Below are 15,890 nucleotides of genomic sequence, written 5' to 3'. Positions count from 1 at the left end.
TGTCACAAAGCTCACCTCCAGCAACTATCTGATGTGGAAACTTCAGGTACATGCTCTCCTTGATGGCTATGACCTCACCCCCTATCTTGATGGCTCTTTCCCTGCACCACCGCCCACCACTCTCGTCAATGGTGTTGCTACCCCAAACCAGACTTTTCTCAAGTGGAAGCGTCAAGACAAGCTCATCTACAGCGGTCTTCTTGGATCCATGACCCTCCCCATGCAATCTGTTGTTTCTAGTGCCAAAACCTCTGCAGACATCTGGCAGACGCTGGCGGAGACCTATGCCAATCCAAGCAGAGCACATATTCACCAGATCCGCAACCAGATCCAAGAATGGACCAAAGGAACCAAGTCTGTTGAAGAATACATGCATGGTCTCACTACCAGGTTTGACAAGCTGGCTCTCCTTGGTAAACCAATGGAACATGACGATCAGATTGAGCGTATCTTGGCTGTGCTCTCCGATGACTACAAAATTATCATCGACCAAACTGAGGGTCGTGATGTTGCCCCTTCCATCACGGAACTCCATGAAAAACTACTCAACCGCGAGAACAAGCTTCTCTCCGGTGCCACTCAATCCTCTCCAGCACCTATCTCTGCCAATGTTGCTACCACCAGCTATGGTCCAAACTCGCGTACCGGAAAACAACACCAGCGTCAGGATCACCAATCCTCTCGCTACTCTCACAATCATCGTGGTGGACGTGGCTATCAAGGTAAGTGTCAGTTTTGTGGCCTCCATGGTCACAGTGCAAGGCGATGCCCACAACTGCAATACCAACAACCCCTTATCCCGAGTGGTTCAATGTCACCCATGCACCGCCCGTGGCAGCCACGTGCCAATATGGCTCTTGCCTATCCTCATTCAAGCACTCCCTGGCTTCTTGACAGTGGTGCCACACATCACTTGACCAGTGATCTACACAATCTGGCAACCCACCAACCGTATCATGGAGATGATGCGGTTCTCATTGGTGATGGGTCCGGTCTTCCGATTACGCACACTGGTTCACTTTCGTTACCCTCCTCCTCTCGTACCCTTTCCCTTACCAATGTCTTATGTGTTCCTCATATTGCCAAAAATTTGATTTCTGTTTATCGCTTATGTAACGCTAACCAAGTCTCTGTGGAATTCTTTCCGGCATGGTTTCAGGTGAAAGATCTGATGTCGGGGGTCCCGTTGCTCCGCGGCAAGACAAGGAATGAACTGTACGAGTGGCCGCTATCTCCCTCCACCATTAATTCTTTCTTTGCTTCCTCTTCTCCAAAATTATCTTCCGTTGATTGGCATAACAGACTTGGACATCCCTCCTTTGTTATTCTCAACAAAATTATCTCCACTTTTTCTCTATCTTGCTCACATGTTGTACCACAAAATAATGTACTGGTTGCTCCATTAATAAAACACACAAACTTCCATTCTCGCAAAACACAATATCTTCTTCTCGTCCACTTCAATATATCTATACTGATGTTTGGACCTCTCCTATCTATACTGACAATTGATCACTACAGCCGATACACTTGGTTATACCCTCTAAAAGCCAAATCACAAGTCAAGGAGGTGTTCACTGCCTATAAAGCTCTCGTAGAAAACAAGTTCAACACTAAAATTGGAACACTTTACTCAGACAATGGAGGAGAATTCATCGCACTTCGCTCATTCCTCTCCGCCTCTGGCATTGAACATCTTACATCTCCGCCTCACACACCAGAACATAACGGCATCTCTGAGCGAAAACATCGCCATGTGGTGGAAACTGGCTTAACTCTTCTCACACACGCCGGCATTCCCAACACATACTGGAGTTATGCATTCACAACAGCGACATATCTCATTAATCGCCTACCTTCCCCAACAATCAACATGGAGAGCCCATACCACCGTCTCTTTGGAAGCACTCCCAACTATGACAAGCTTCACACATTCGGTTGTCTCTGCTTCCCCTGACTCCGACCATACACAGCTCATAAGCTTGAAGAGCGGTCTACTCCATGTGTCTTCATCGGTTATTCACCAACGCAGAGTGCCTATTTGTGTCTTCAACCTACCACTGGCCGAATCTATGTCTCCCGACATGTCAAGTTTGATGAACAATTCTTCCCTTTTAGTAATCATGACTCGCCTCCTAGCTCTGTTCCTATCCCGTCCTCGCCTTCTTCTGCTCCAATAACGAACATTTCTCTTCCAGCGCCACTCGTACAGCCACAAGCTTGTCTCCGCAGTCGTCTCTGGGACTTGCGACCTCTGATCTTCACCGGTCGTCACCTTGGACGAATCCTGCTCTGTCGTCGGGATCGAATTCCTTAACCGATGAGACAATATCTTCTTCGACCTCGCCAAATGTTCCCAGGCCTGTTTCTTCCTCCAACCCATCCTCGGCCCAACAAGAACATTCCACGCCATCACTGACTCAAAGCCCAAATCGAGCCCAACATTCAGCCTTTTCCCAAACACAAACCACCTCTACCGACACACACCCAAATCGACAATCTCCACAACCATCGCCTTCTCCTCAACCACTCGTCGTCCCTGCTCCACCCCCGGTTTTCGATGCTCACCCTATGCAAACACGTCGCAAAAACAACATCACCAAACCCAACTACAAATACAACCTCTCTGTTGCTCTTTCCACCCACATCAAACCCGAACCACGAACAGTGAACCAGGCGTTGCGAGACCCGAATTGGCGAGGAGCCTGGTCTGAAGAGATCGATGCCTTTGCACTCAATGAGACGATGTATCTCGTTCCACGACAATCTCATATGAATGTTGTCGGCTGCAAATGGATTTTTAAAAATAAATTCTCTACTAATGGTTCTCTTAGCAGGTGCAAAGCTAGACTTGTAGCTAATGGGTACAACCAGCAGCTAGGACGAGATTATGAAGCCACCTTCAGTCCAGTGATCAAAGCCACCACCATTCGTACAGTTCTCGATGTTGTCGTCTCCTCCTTCTGGCCTATAACAACAATTAGACGTCAACAATGCCTTCCTCCAGGGAACACTAACTGAAGAAGTCTACATGGAGCAGCTTCCTGGTTTCATCGATCCCGACAAACCGTCCCATGTGTGTCGTCTACGCAAAGCCGTTTATGGATTAAAACAAGCTCCCCGTGCCTGGTACTTGGAACTTAAGAATTTTCTAACCTCCATTGGTTTCCACAACTCACTAGCAGACACGTCTCTGTTCGTTCTTCTCCATGGCAACCAGTTTGTTAACTTGTTGGTCTATGTAGACGATATTCTTGTCACAAGTAACACAACTGCTGGCATCGAACGGGTTCTATCCCTCTTGGCTGAACGATTCTCTATAAAAGATCCTGAGGATCTCAATTACTTTCTCGGTCTCGAGGCTCATCGAACACCAAAGGGATTGCATCTGTCACAGCGCAAATACATTCTAGATGTCCTTCACCGCTACGATATGCAAAATTCCAAACCGGTGGCTACACCGATGGCTACCTCTCCCAAGCTGTCTTTACGTTCTGGTACTCCACTCCCTGATCCGTCTGTTTATCACAAGCTTGTGGGAAGCCTTCAATATCTTGCCTTCACTCGCTTGGATATCTCCTATGCTGTTAACCGCCTTTCTCAATTCATGCATCAACCAACCGATGAGCACTTCAAAGCCGCCAAACGAGTTCTACGCTACCTGGTAGGTACGACGACACACATAATCTTCGTTGCAGCTAAGAACAGTCTCAATCTACATGCCTTCTCTGATGCGGACTGGGCCGGTGACACCAATGCTTACATCGTCTATCTTGGTAGCCACCCTATCTCATGGTCGGCCAAGAAACAAACCGGCGTAGCTCGCTCATCAACAGAGGCAGAATACAGAGTTGTTGCATATGTCTCTGCCGAGATAACATGGGTATGTAACTTGCTCTCTGAACTCGGAATCACGTTGGCCAAGACACCCGTTGTTTATTGCGATAACGTGGGTGCCACGTTTCTATGTGCGAACCCGGTATTTCACTCCAGGATGAAACATATTGCTCTGGATTATCACTTCATCCGCGGTCAAATACAACGAGGAGCATTCCGTGTAGCTCATGTCCACACCAAGGATCAACTGGCGGATGCCCTCACCAAACCTCTTAACCGTGCTCGCTTCATTGAACTTAGAGACAAGATTGGAGGTTCTAGATCAACTCCATCTTGAGGGGGAATGTCAAGGATACTCCTTTATGATCATATCATCTGTCAAGGATACTTCTTTATTATCAGAATATCTCATCATCTCTGTTATGGAAACTCTTGTAATTAGACTTACTCTAGAATATTCTCTTGTAAACACTATATAAGAAGCTGTACATTAAATTGTGAATATATGAGAAACATACCTATTCTACACTTGGAAAGTGAAGTACTTGATGATGTAGATATGATAGACTTTGTTGCTTTTCTTTTTAAAAGCAAGAAAGATACCATGCCTATCGCAATTAAACCTACCACACATATAACAATGGTCACTATCAAAAGATTTTTGCGCATCCGAGTTTTTCGACAAGTGGTGCGAGTGCATAGCTTCGGATTTCCCTCCATATAAACGTTACTCTTATACTTAAAAATCCCATTACTTGGGATCCATCCTTCAAGATTCTTGAATGAAAGATTCAAGGACTTCAAAGCTTGTAAATCTTGAAGCTTCAAGGGAATAAAACCAGAAAACTGGTTTGAAGATAGATCTAGAAGCTCTAAAACCTTTCGGTTCTGCTAATGTTTCCGGAATTGGTCTAGACAGATGATTCCTAGCCATGTTTAGCTTCTCCAAGCTCTGACAACCTTTGATAGAAGAAGGAACGTTGCTTGATAAATGGTTGTCAGAGAGATCTAGGCTTACAAGGTTTTCGAGGCAACTTATATCTTGAGGCATATGACCAGATAACAGGTTCTTAGATAAATTCAAGATGGCACTCAAGCTTTGAAGGTTGAGAACTCCATTTGGTATGCTTCCATTTAGCATGTTGTTGGATAAGTCCATGGATAGAATATTCTTGAAGTTTTCAAATGATGGTGGGATCATATCTTCTAGTTTGTTATGAGATAGATTGATCTCATTTAATGCGCCAAGATCGCCCAAAGAATTTGGGATTCTACCAGCAAGTTGATTTCTCGCGAGTTCTAGTACTTGTAACCCTTTCAAATTCCCAATCTCTTGGGGGATTTCACCAGTGAGTGAATTGTCACTCATGTTAAGGAGTGTCAAGCCTGTGAGATGCCCTATCGATTCAAGAATTTTACCTGTGAAGCGGTTTCCTCCCATGAAAAGTTTCGAACGATTCTTCGAAAGATTGCCGATAGAATCAGGAATAACACCTTCCAAGAGATTTCCATCAAATGCAAGGAAGTTAAGTTGCGAGCTATTACTCAAAGATTTGATGAACTGATCAAGATCTTGGTCTTTATCCCAAACTAACTTGTTGAATCCAACATTGTACATTTCTAGAAATGGGAGATTGCCTAGTCTTGATGGTACGGTCCCTTCTAGAAGGTTATGCGCAGCACGGATCACCTTAATGTTTGTGAGGTTATATAAAGAATCTGGAATCTCTCCGGTGAACTTGTTGAAACATATGTTGAAAACCAAGAGCTTAGGAAGTGTGTCTCCTATGTTGCTTGGAAATTGACCATATAAGTTGTTTGAAGCAAGAACTAAAGAGACAAGAGAAGATATGTTGTAAATAGAAGGAGGAACCGTTCCAGTGAGGTTGTTTATGGTGAGATCAAGGACTTGTAGCTTTTCAAGACGACCTAATTCGTATGGTATTGGACCACTAAGAGAGTTTGTACTCAGGCTTAAAACAGTGAGCGATGAAATGTTTGAAAGAGATGGAGGGATTGGTCCATAGAAAAGATTATTGCCCAAGTTTAAGATATTGAGGTTTTTGAGATCACCAAGTTGGTTTGGAACAAGACGAGTGATCGTGTTTGAAGTTAGATCGAGGATGCGGAGATTGACTAACTTGCTTAAGTTGGAAGGTAAGGATTCTTCTAAGCTGTTGGAGCTTAGATTAAGAACCTTTAGACGGAAAAGATTTGTGATCTCTTTTGGAATTGTACCTTGAAGTTGGTTATTTTGAAGTTGAAGAGATGTGAGAAAAGAGAGATTACCAATACTTGGGCTTATAGAACCGCTGAGACCGTGACTAGAGAGATTTATGGAAGCCACTCTTCTGTTTCTTGTGTTGCAAGACACGCCAGTCCAGTTACAAGGAGATGTGTTTTGGTCCCAAGAGAGAAAAAGAGTTTGTGGGTCTTGGCTTATTTGAGACCTAAACGAGATCAAAGCTTCTTTGTCCGTATTTAGAGAAAGAGAAGCTGAAGCAACAACGGAAAATGTTGAAATTAAAAATACATATAGAAGAAAAGACAGACGACTGAAATTGCCTAGAGGATGATGAACACTCAACCCCATTTTTAAAGATCTCTTTCTAATCGGTTTCTCTCTGTTTTGCATATGTGAAAAGATCTAAGAAAGGTTTGACGATTTATAGTGATTTATTGGAGTACGTGTTTGGTTGGAAGTTGGAACAAGTTCAAATTAACCTAACGTCTTAAATCAAATACAAAAGACCATAAGCTTGCTTGACTCTATTATGTGTGTGGCCTACATTATTGACACTATTTTCTATCAAGTTTTCATACCTTAACTCAATTACGTGTGACAAATTTTTATACATTATTGACATTTTGGTATATATATATATATATATATTCTTCTATCAATATATATATATACATATATATATATACATTTTCTATCAATATTTTTTCACCCCTGTTGAACGAAGTGATGCACAAAACGTATCTTTTACTTATTACGTAGTACATTATTCAACAACAAAAAAAAGAGGAAACTGCAGTGCAACTGTAGTGAGACATTTTTTTTGATAAATAAACAACCAGACACAAATTTTGATACGTAATCACGTTTGTATTAAATTCTCTGATAAGATCAATTAAAATATTTTTTAAAGAACTACATGAATTAATTTACTGAAGTGCTAGATGAAAAAATTTCATCTTATATTATTCTTTTAAACTATCAGTGATAGTTTTTTTCCCCAAATTTGGGTTCTTTTTTATTTATTTACGTACGTCCTGGTTAAAACTTAAACACAAAAATCTTAAAGCCATACTAATAATTTGCTATCCACATTATTAATATATGAACCTCCAAACCTCCTCTGATATATTGATCGAGCAATATAGCCACTCGTTTTTTTCCGTGCAAAGAGAAGAATGAGTCATAGGGTTTTTCCCTTTTGATAAGAGATAAAAAAACAAAGAAGAAGGAAAAAAAAAGGGTTTGTTTGCATATTAGTATATTTTGAAAACTTAATTGGTAAACTAATACATTTACTATTCAAAATTAGAAAAATAGGTGTTGTGTAATAGAGAATGTGTAAGATATGAGAGATTATGGGAGATATGCTTTGATGAGAAGATTACCAAAAGGGTATGTGTGGGTGAGAAATAAATTTTTTTTTATTTTAATTATAATTATTTAAATAATTGTTAATATAATTTTTTTTAGAAATTTTCTTGGATACAAAAAAAATCTATAGTTTTTTCTTTACAATTTGATATTAATTTTATTTAATAATTATTTAATATATTATATACATCTTTTGTATCCGTACACCTTATTTACTGTACAAATGTCTATATACTTTATTAAGTGTACAAACACATAATATTAAGTATACATAAAATTAAATAAGGTGTACAAGTCCTCTGCTACGAATGTTTGTAAAAAAAAATTAACATTATCAAATAAAATCATCAAACAAAATGCATATCAAAAAGGAAAAAAACTTAGATTTTTATACATCTTTAAAATTTTAGAAAACCAATTTTAATACCCAGCATTTTTGTTTTTAAGATTGTTGGGAGCTTAATAATAATAAAAAAAAAAATTAGAGTTTAAATAACATGTGTTATAAATATAAAATGTTGATGAGGATTGAAATGTCTTGTAAACAGTAGAAAACAGTAAAAAAATATGGAATTTGCTAATTGTAAACAGTAGAAAACAGTAAAAAAATATGGAATTTGCTAATTGTAAACAGTAATTGTACTACTTCTACAAATTTATTTTGAAAACGGTCTATTTTGTCAAATAACTCAAAAAAACTTTGACTTATTCTCTTTTTTGACTTGTTCTCCTTTTGCAATGTAAGATTTAGACGAAGTATGACTTTTTCAAATGCTGTTAATTTTTGGTAGACGGTCCGAGGTTCACAAGAACTACACGTGTCTACATGTTGGTGTTGGATTTTGTATGTAAACCCTGCGTCGAGCTGATCAGTTTAGTCAAAAAGCCGGTGTGATGGGTTTCTACCGGTTCTAGTGACAAAGCCGGTTTCAAATACAAAAGACTAAACCCACCAGAATTCGGTTTTGTGATGAGAGAAAAATAAAATTAAAGAAATATAGAAATAAAATAAAATACTTACTCTTTCCCTAGTTTCCCAAGATGATACAGAAAATCTTATTTTGAGAATGTAAGTTCCAAAAATATACTCAAACTAAAAAAAAGGTTAGTAGCACGTCGACAAAAATTTTGGTGATTTCGATTTTATTAGTTTGAGTATATATATTGATAAGAAAGAAACGGTATAAACTCCATTTCTTAACTTTCGATGCACTGTTACAAAGAATAGAGCCACCGACACATCAGTAATTCATCAACTCTATCTTCCTAAGAGACACATATGTCACTCATTATCCAACAAACAATGCATGACTAATACAATCCTTTCTCCTCTGTATGTATAGGCTAGCTATACAATAATAGTTATGTTTACTACGTGAACTAACTCATCTTCATCCTCACACGTACCTCTCATGTGCTTATTTTATACCCTTATTGCTTTTAGTTTCCTTTTAGCAAAAGTTTCTGATTGCGCACATTGGATTATATGTTTGATCGTGTTAATCTCATTGTAAAATTTTTAACTGTAGAACGAAGAAATTGGTGCACAAAAACACAAATTTTATTAATGACATTTTATTTTTCATTTATATTTTTTATATGTCCATACTATAGATATAGCAGAATCAGTTTTCACAAAAGTGAAGACATAAAAAAATTGATGGATATTGGAAATGGTAAAAGTAACAAAATGTACAAACACTAAAACACTATTTTAGAAACTTACAGGTTTTGAAAATGTACTATTTTGCCAATAAACCCAAAAATATATATATACTGTATTGATACACAATATAAACCTGTAAAAATATTCACGTTCCATATAACCAGCAAGCAATCAAATTAATGCATACAAAATGCATTAAAGTTGGTGTTTAGAACGAATTACAACGCCTTTGACTATAAGCCCTGACTTCCACATATTGGCTTCGTGTTCATACAGTGAGAAGCTGATCTCTCCTACGCTCTCCTTAGACATAATGAACTCACCGGCCGAAATATCTAACCATTGCTTCCCAATGTGTTCCACAAAGCTCACACTCTGCTCTTGAGGTGTCTCACTACCACTAGGCACGACCAACTTCAGCTTAACCGGTGCCCAGTCCCATCCATAAGCTTCATCTTCTAGCTTAACCACGAATATCACCTCGTACGTTATTCCTAGAGACAGGTCTTTTGTGTCGAACTTTCCTGACACGTCTAACCAGCAAACTTGATCCAACAGCGCGGCTTCAACGACTTCCTCGCTGCAAAAAATAAAAAAATAAAAAAAAATAAAAATACCCGTTTATATATTAGAAGAATGGTCTATATAATATATATTATGGACATATCAAAAATATAATTGGAAAATAAAATATCATTAATAAAATTAGTTTTTTTTTTGCACCAATTTTCTTCATCTATGGTTAAAATTTACAATAAATAAACAAAATAAGACATATAATCCAATGTGCATAATCATAAACTTTAGATCAATGCTTTGTTCATATGCATCACTTGCACTGAGTTATGACTAGGATCTATCACGTATGAAATAAAAGAGAGCATATATAAAACAAGTGAAAATATACCAGTTGACACAAATTTGGCAATTAATTGCTAGATTAACACTCCACCATATCCAATAACTAGAATGATCCAATTTATATGTAAAATGAATAAAAACCCAGAAATTTTNAAATTTTTTTTTTTTTTTTTTTTTTTTTTTTTTTTTGAAAAAAAAACGAAAAACCTAAAAATGATAGTGTTTAATATTTTGATTTAAAATATGATTTATTAAAAATATAAAATGATTAAAAAAGATGATGTTTATTTTTTAATATAATATATAAAAATAAAATATGATTTAATATATAATGTATAAAAGTAATATTCAAAAAAATTTTATAAAAAAATTATGTATAAAGATATGATGTAAAAATATGAAGTTTAAGATTATATAGTTTAAATAAGTTTTATAAAAAATATAATGTATGAAATTATAACTAAAAAATAATGTATATAAAAAATGTTAAAATAAGATTTATGAAAATATAATATAATATATAAAAATATGATTTTGAATATGATGTTAACTTTTTAATATGATTTAGGAAAATGAAAATGTATAAAATATGCTTTAAATATAAGAGTTTAAAAACATGATTCATAATATGATTTATAAAAAAAATATAATTAATAACAATATTACTGAAAAAATATAACTTCAAATAAATTTGTTGTCACTATATTTACAAATTACATATAATAAATCTGTTATCAAACACCAGAATTTTGGAGGGAAACAAAAAAACTGTCATAACATAAACAAAACTGCCATAACATATGGTATTCACATAGGTCATTTTAGCAATTTTTAAAAAAAGTTATAAATCTGTTATCAAACGACAGATTTTTAGTTAAATTAAAAAATCTGTCGTAACTTAAAACAAATTTGTTATTAATAGAGGTCAACCTAGTAATTATTTTTCTGTAGAAAAATCTGTCGTAACATGACAGATTTTTGATCAAGAAAATAAATCTGAAATAACTGTGTAAAATAAATCTGCCAGACATGATATCAAATCCTGTCATATATTGTAAAAGTCCGTGGTGTCTTTATAAATAAGTTTGTCGTGAAAAATAAATCTGTCATCAATTATAAATCTGTCATAAATATAATTAAAAAATCTGTCGTCCAAAATTAGTCTGTCATAAAAAATCTGTCGTACAAAAATAAATCGGTTGTGCAAAATTAAATTTGTCATAGACAAATAATCTGTCACAACTAGTCCGACAGACTTTTGAAAATATTTTAATTTTCTTAAAAAAATTTCTAGGAAGGTAAATTTGAATTTATTTTTTTCCTAACAAAACAAAAAAAATGTATTTTAGGCACAAAAATAACTCATATAACCCTCACATTTTATGAGTTATTTTAGTAATTAAGTTCTTAATTTGGATCGATCTAGTTTTTCTCCCATAAAACAATATTTATAAAACATTAACAAGTCATTCAGTTGCTAACTGATTTATGAGTTTCATATTCATAAATCTTGACAAAATTTATCGCTAAAATATATAAAATTTTTGTATGAAAAAATGTAAATTAATGAAAGTTTTAGAGCTCTACTTGGGTTTCTCGTTTGGGAGAGGGATCCAAGACCAATATTCAGGGTTATCGGACCATGTGATAGAGAGATCCCTTGCATTGATCATGAAGACCTTGTCGTTTTGCTTCTTAAGAACCCAAAACTTTATCTGTCCAAATGAATATAATCTCTCGTTGAGTTCGTCAGATAACGGTATTAACAAGCATGTAGAGAAAATATAGAAAATGCGAGAATGTAAAAGTTAGATTCTAACCATAAAAGCCATGGCCACTGCAAGTGATAATAATTCGGCGGCCACTGCAACTGTGGAATCGCGCTTCATAACGTCAAAGATGACCACAGCGATAATTAGACATGTCGTGGCCATCTGAGCAGAAAGCATCTTCTTCATTGTGGTCTTCTGGGAAACGTTTTCTCTATTGACTGTTGTGTTGATTTTATGAATGAGAAGATTTTAAGGTGAGTTGTGCAAAATGGTATTTTGGAAGGTTGTTTAAATAGAAACCACTCCTGATCCGAAGTTGTATAATACGATTTAATTTTCTTCTTTGGCTAGCCACATGAAAATAATTAAAAATGATTATGAGTGTCTCGTATATTAAAAAGAAAACTAAAGTGTGGTCGTTTTTGGAGCATTATCACCTAACTGTCGAATGATGATCAACTAATATAGATTTTGAATTTAGAATTAGCTAGAAGACAGAAAGGCGGTCAAGTCAATTTTGTCGAATATAATTTATTTTTATATATAGTAATACATCATTGTATTTTTTTAGTTAAGAATATCTTTATAGTTTACCCTTTTTTTGTTCCCAGGTTACATTATTTAAATATATAGTGTTTTATTTTTTTGGATACAGTTTAATGAGAAACATGAATCCAATAGCTTCTTTGTGGAGAGAAGCTGAAAAATAATATTACCAACAAACAAAAAGGATTTGTTGATGTGCTGTTGACGTGATTCTAGACTTATTTTTGTGTTTTTATTACTTATAAAACTTAAAATTAACTTTAAGCTAGTAAGTTATTTACGTTTGTCTCAGTCTCTGTTTATTACTTAAAATATATGTATGTTAAATTTTCATTGATATAGATAAAATTTTAAATATAACATTAATGTGGTATAGAAATTTGAAAATAACAATCTGTGTAGATTAAGAAAAATGAAATTAAATCTAGAACATGTATCTGAAAAATTAAAACTCAAGTTTTAAATTAATTGAAAACGCTAATAAAGTATTTACTAAAATTATGTTTTATTTATCGGATATGCTCAGTAAAATTATGTTGTGACCCATTATAGGCCAAGTTCAGAAGATGTATAATTTTTACCACTTGAACCAGATTATGGAGTTGAAAAACAACTTTGCATGATTTTGTGTCGTCAAATATTACATTTCATTAATTTTCACTTTTCAGAGTAAATAAGTTTAAAATTCAAAACTAATTGGTAATATACTCAATTATTGGTAAAATACATAGAAGGGATCCAAGTGAAACTTTACTTTCTAAGGCAGCTTTAGCTAAAATACAAGCATCAGCCAGACTATAAAAAGATGTGATTACCTCTCTATATATACTATCGGATTAATTGACGAAATGTTTTATTACAAATTATTTGGTGGCATAAATAATTTTGTAACTAAAGTTCATATAATCAAAGATCCACACGACAATACTTAACCATGTGGTGGCGATTTTGAGGTAAAACCTTTCTTTCATTAATTGTGGCTTCATGGAAAACATTTTCTCTAGTAATTTGTATTTACTTGATCAATAACAATCTTTTAAGATGAATTGTGCAAAATTGTATTTTGGAAGTTGTTTAAATCGATGTTTTAGTGGCGATCCAAAATTATACTATACGATTTTCTATTCTTCTTTAGCTAGATTTATGAATATAGTTCTGTTTGTAATGCTTGAATTTGATTATGTTACTCGTATGTACAAAAAAAGATCAAAAGGGATTTTTTCTGTATGGAACATTATCACCTAACGCATACAATTAAGTAATTAACTATCGAATCAACAGCTCATATAGACTTTGGATTTACAAGACATAGTCAAAGTCAATATTGTGGAATGAATAAATTGACAAGCTTTATATTACTAATATAAAAATTTATTTTTAATTAACACTAGGTTGACATCTCATTAGGCCGTGAGATATTTTTCTTAATTTGTTAATTTTTTTTTGTCAACTTCGTTTACAAATATAATTTTTAGTAATTAAATAAAATTTAGTATTTAATGTTTTACCTTAACTTACTTTGTAGTGCCTTTTACTTATTGGAAATAATTATTTTTTTATGTGGCTAAATTTCGGCATTACAATTATATTCTCTCTTTGTCAACGTTAATATCTAATGAGACACTTTTGTGGAAAAAGTGTCTTAAAAAAAGATAATGGTGTCTCTCTCAGGATGATTTGTGTGGCGATTTTTACTACTCGGTAACTGTCCGGTGTCGCTAGTGTTTTTCTCCGTTTTGGAGTGTGCTTTCCACCGACAAAACTATCATTTCTTGTTCTTTTACAGTTGGCGGTTTATTTATGTTGGTTAAATCTGACAGTTTCCTTTCTCTCCTTTCTGCGGGTGATAATTGTTTCTTAAAACCGCCATGGTTCCATCTGTATAAATTCCTTTTTTTTTCCTCTGATTTTCCCTTTTCATTCACTCTCCCGTTACCAATCGTCCAACACCTTCCAAACAATGAGTGATTATCTAAGAAAATCAGTCATGGATCTCGATCTGGGTATTGATGATGCCCCGATTACTCTCCCACCTGATTTTGTTTCAAGAGCGGCTGCGATAAACCATTTTTCACTGGTAGTCACTCCAGTCAATCCTCGTAAACAGAATTTGAGGGCGCTAATCCGCCAGATGCCAAGGGTTTGGGGATTTGCAGAAGAGTGTGTAGGAAGAATAATCGATGGAGGAAGGGTCCAATTCCGATTCTAGTCTGAGGAAACGATGAACTTGGTTCTTTGTCGGGGTCCATGGTCCTTTTAATGAATGAATGGTGACGACCCATCGTTGGTAACCGAACATTGCTGAAGAGGACTTGAAGATCATACCCTTTTGGATCCAAATCCAAAGTATTCCAATCCTTTACTTAACTAATGTCATGGCTAGAAGGGCTGGAAATAGTCTAGGCTATGTAACCGAAGTGGATTATGATGAAAATGTTAGCCAAGTTGGTTCTGTAAGGGTTAGGATAGACTGGAACATAGACAACCCTCTCTGTTTCCAAAAGAATGTTCAGTTTATGCCGGGGGAGAATACCATTGTCAAGTTTCGATTTGAGAGACTTCGCAATTTCTGCAGCAACTGTGGATCACTGAAACATGATGTCAAAGAATGTCCTATGAGTTTTGACGATGCTGATCACAATATATCTGATGATGAGAGTGATGGCGGTGATCATCAAGACGAAGATAACAACATGGATGAAACTGATGTCCCAACTACTATGCACCCTCCTATGACTATCCCGGGTCTCCAACTTCCAGGTCCTCAGGAACCCTCTTATGAAAAGGCTCCTACCACCATTGTCTCCTCTGATGTACCTAGCGTTTTAGAAGACACAGAGTTAACAGCAGAGAGGTTGTGTTATCTCCATGCCAAGTATATGAGAGAGTCGGCCATCTCTCAAGCACAAGAGGACCTTCTTGAGGATAACATCGACAATGCTACTCCAGAATTCATCTTTCTTAAACGTAAGCGTGTCAGATTTGAAACTGCCTTTAATAATGCTGATGCTGCAGAGGAAATGGCGGTCCTGAGCCATCTCTAGAAACAAGCGAAGAGAGACAGCTTTGTTGGCTCGTGTTCTGCCACTAATGGATTAGTCGGAGGCGCGAGGGGCCCGATACCCCCACAACCTCCATGAAGATGGTGTCATGGAACTGTCAGGGCCTCTGTTCGCCGCTGACATCTGCTACTATAAAGCGACTATGTACATTAACTAAGTGTGATGTTTTATTTCTAATTGAAACTTTAAATAAGTGTGATGTGGTTTGTAAACTAAAGGATGATTTAGGATTTTCTAACATTATAACTCAGCCCCCCTTGGAAGGAGTGGTGGCTTAGCTCTTATGTGGAACAACAATGTGTCCTTATCCTTGATTTCAAAGGATGAGAGACTTATTGATGTTTCTGCAACCTATAAGAACAATAATTTCTACTTATTTTGTGTTTATGGTCATCCAAGACAAAGTGAACGATATATCTTATGGGACCATCTTGAACAATTATCCTCTCACCGTATTGAACCTTGGATCTTCATTGGGGATTTCAATGAAATCAGATCAAATCATGAAAAAAGAGGTGGTCCTCTAAGAG

At 35.9% G+C, this 15,890-nt stretch overlaps 3 protein-coding genes across 3 annotated transcripts; 1 reads left to right on the top strand and 2 right to left on the bottom strand.

Moving 5' to 3' along the window:
- On the top strand, positions 3,032-4,174 carry LOC109130458 (uncharacterized mitochondrial protein AtMg00810-like). Its single transcript, XM_019240025.1, has one exon. It carries the CDS (start codon positions 3,032-3,034, stop codon positions 4,172-4,174), a length of 1,143 nt encoding a protein of 380 aa, XP_019095570.1.
- On the bottom strand, positions 4,607-6,430 carry LOC104763105 (putative receptor-like protein kinase At3g47110). Its single transcript, XM_010486519.1, has 2 exons — positions 6,403-6,430; positions 4,607-6,333 (listed from the first exon to the last, which is right to left on the bottom strand). Exons 1-2 carry the CDS (start codon positions 6,428-6,430, stop codon positions 4,607-4,609), a joined length of 1,755 nt encoding a protein of 584 aa, XP_010484821.1.
- Positions 9,095-12,037, bottom strand: LOC104760432 (uncharacterized protein PHLOEM PROTEIN 2-LIKE A4-like). Its single transcript, XM_010483357.2, has 3 exons — positions 11,801-12,037; positions 11,568-11,695; positions 9,095-9,699 (listed from the first exon to the last, which is right to left on the bottom strand). Exons 1-3 carry the CDS (start codon positions 11,936-11,938, stop codon positions 9,315-9,317), a joined length of 651 nt encoding a protein of 216 aa, XP_010481659.1. The 5' UTR covers positions 11,939-12,037; the 3' UTR covers positions 9,095-9,314.

This window comes from Camelina sativa, chromosome 18 (genome assembly GCF_000633955.1).
Source record: "Camelina sativa cultivar DH55 chromosome 18, Cs, whole genome shotgun sequence".
NCBI classification, from domain to species: Eukaryota; Viridiplantae; Streptophyta; class Magnoliopsida; order Brassicales; family Brassicaceae; genus Camelina; species Camelina sativa.
The sequence above is the reverse complement of the archived record's forward strand: the minus strand, read 5'-3'. Positions and strand labels throughout refer to the sequence as shown.

Bases quoted from the DNA above. Each gene is read 5' to 3' on its own strand.
- LOC109130458 (XM_019240025.1), top strand. From the start codon at position 3,032: ATGGAGCAGCTTCCTGGTTTCATCGATCCCGACAAACCGTCCCATGTG.
- LOC104763105 (XM_010486519.1), bottom strand. From the start codon at position 6,430: ATGGGGTTGAGTGTTCATCATCCTCTAG. The intron at 6,334-6,402 runs GCAATTTCAGTC...TTGTTGCTTCAG, and splicing joins GAGTGTTCATCATCCTCTAG to CTTCTCTTTCTCTAAATACG.
- LOC104760432 (XM_010483357.2), bottom strand. From the start codon at position 11,938: ATGAAGAAGATGCTTTCTGCTCAGATGGCCACGACATGTCTAATTATC. The intron at 11,696-11,800 runs GTTAGAATCTAA...TCATTTGGACAG, and splicing joins CAGTGGCCATGGCTTTTATG to ATAAAGTTTTGGGTTCTTAA. The intron at 9,700-11,567 runs GTAGAGCTCTAA...TATTTTTTGCAG, and splicing joins CTCCCAAACGAGAAACCCAA to CGAGGAAGTCGTTGAAGCCG.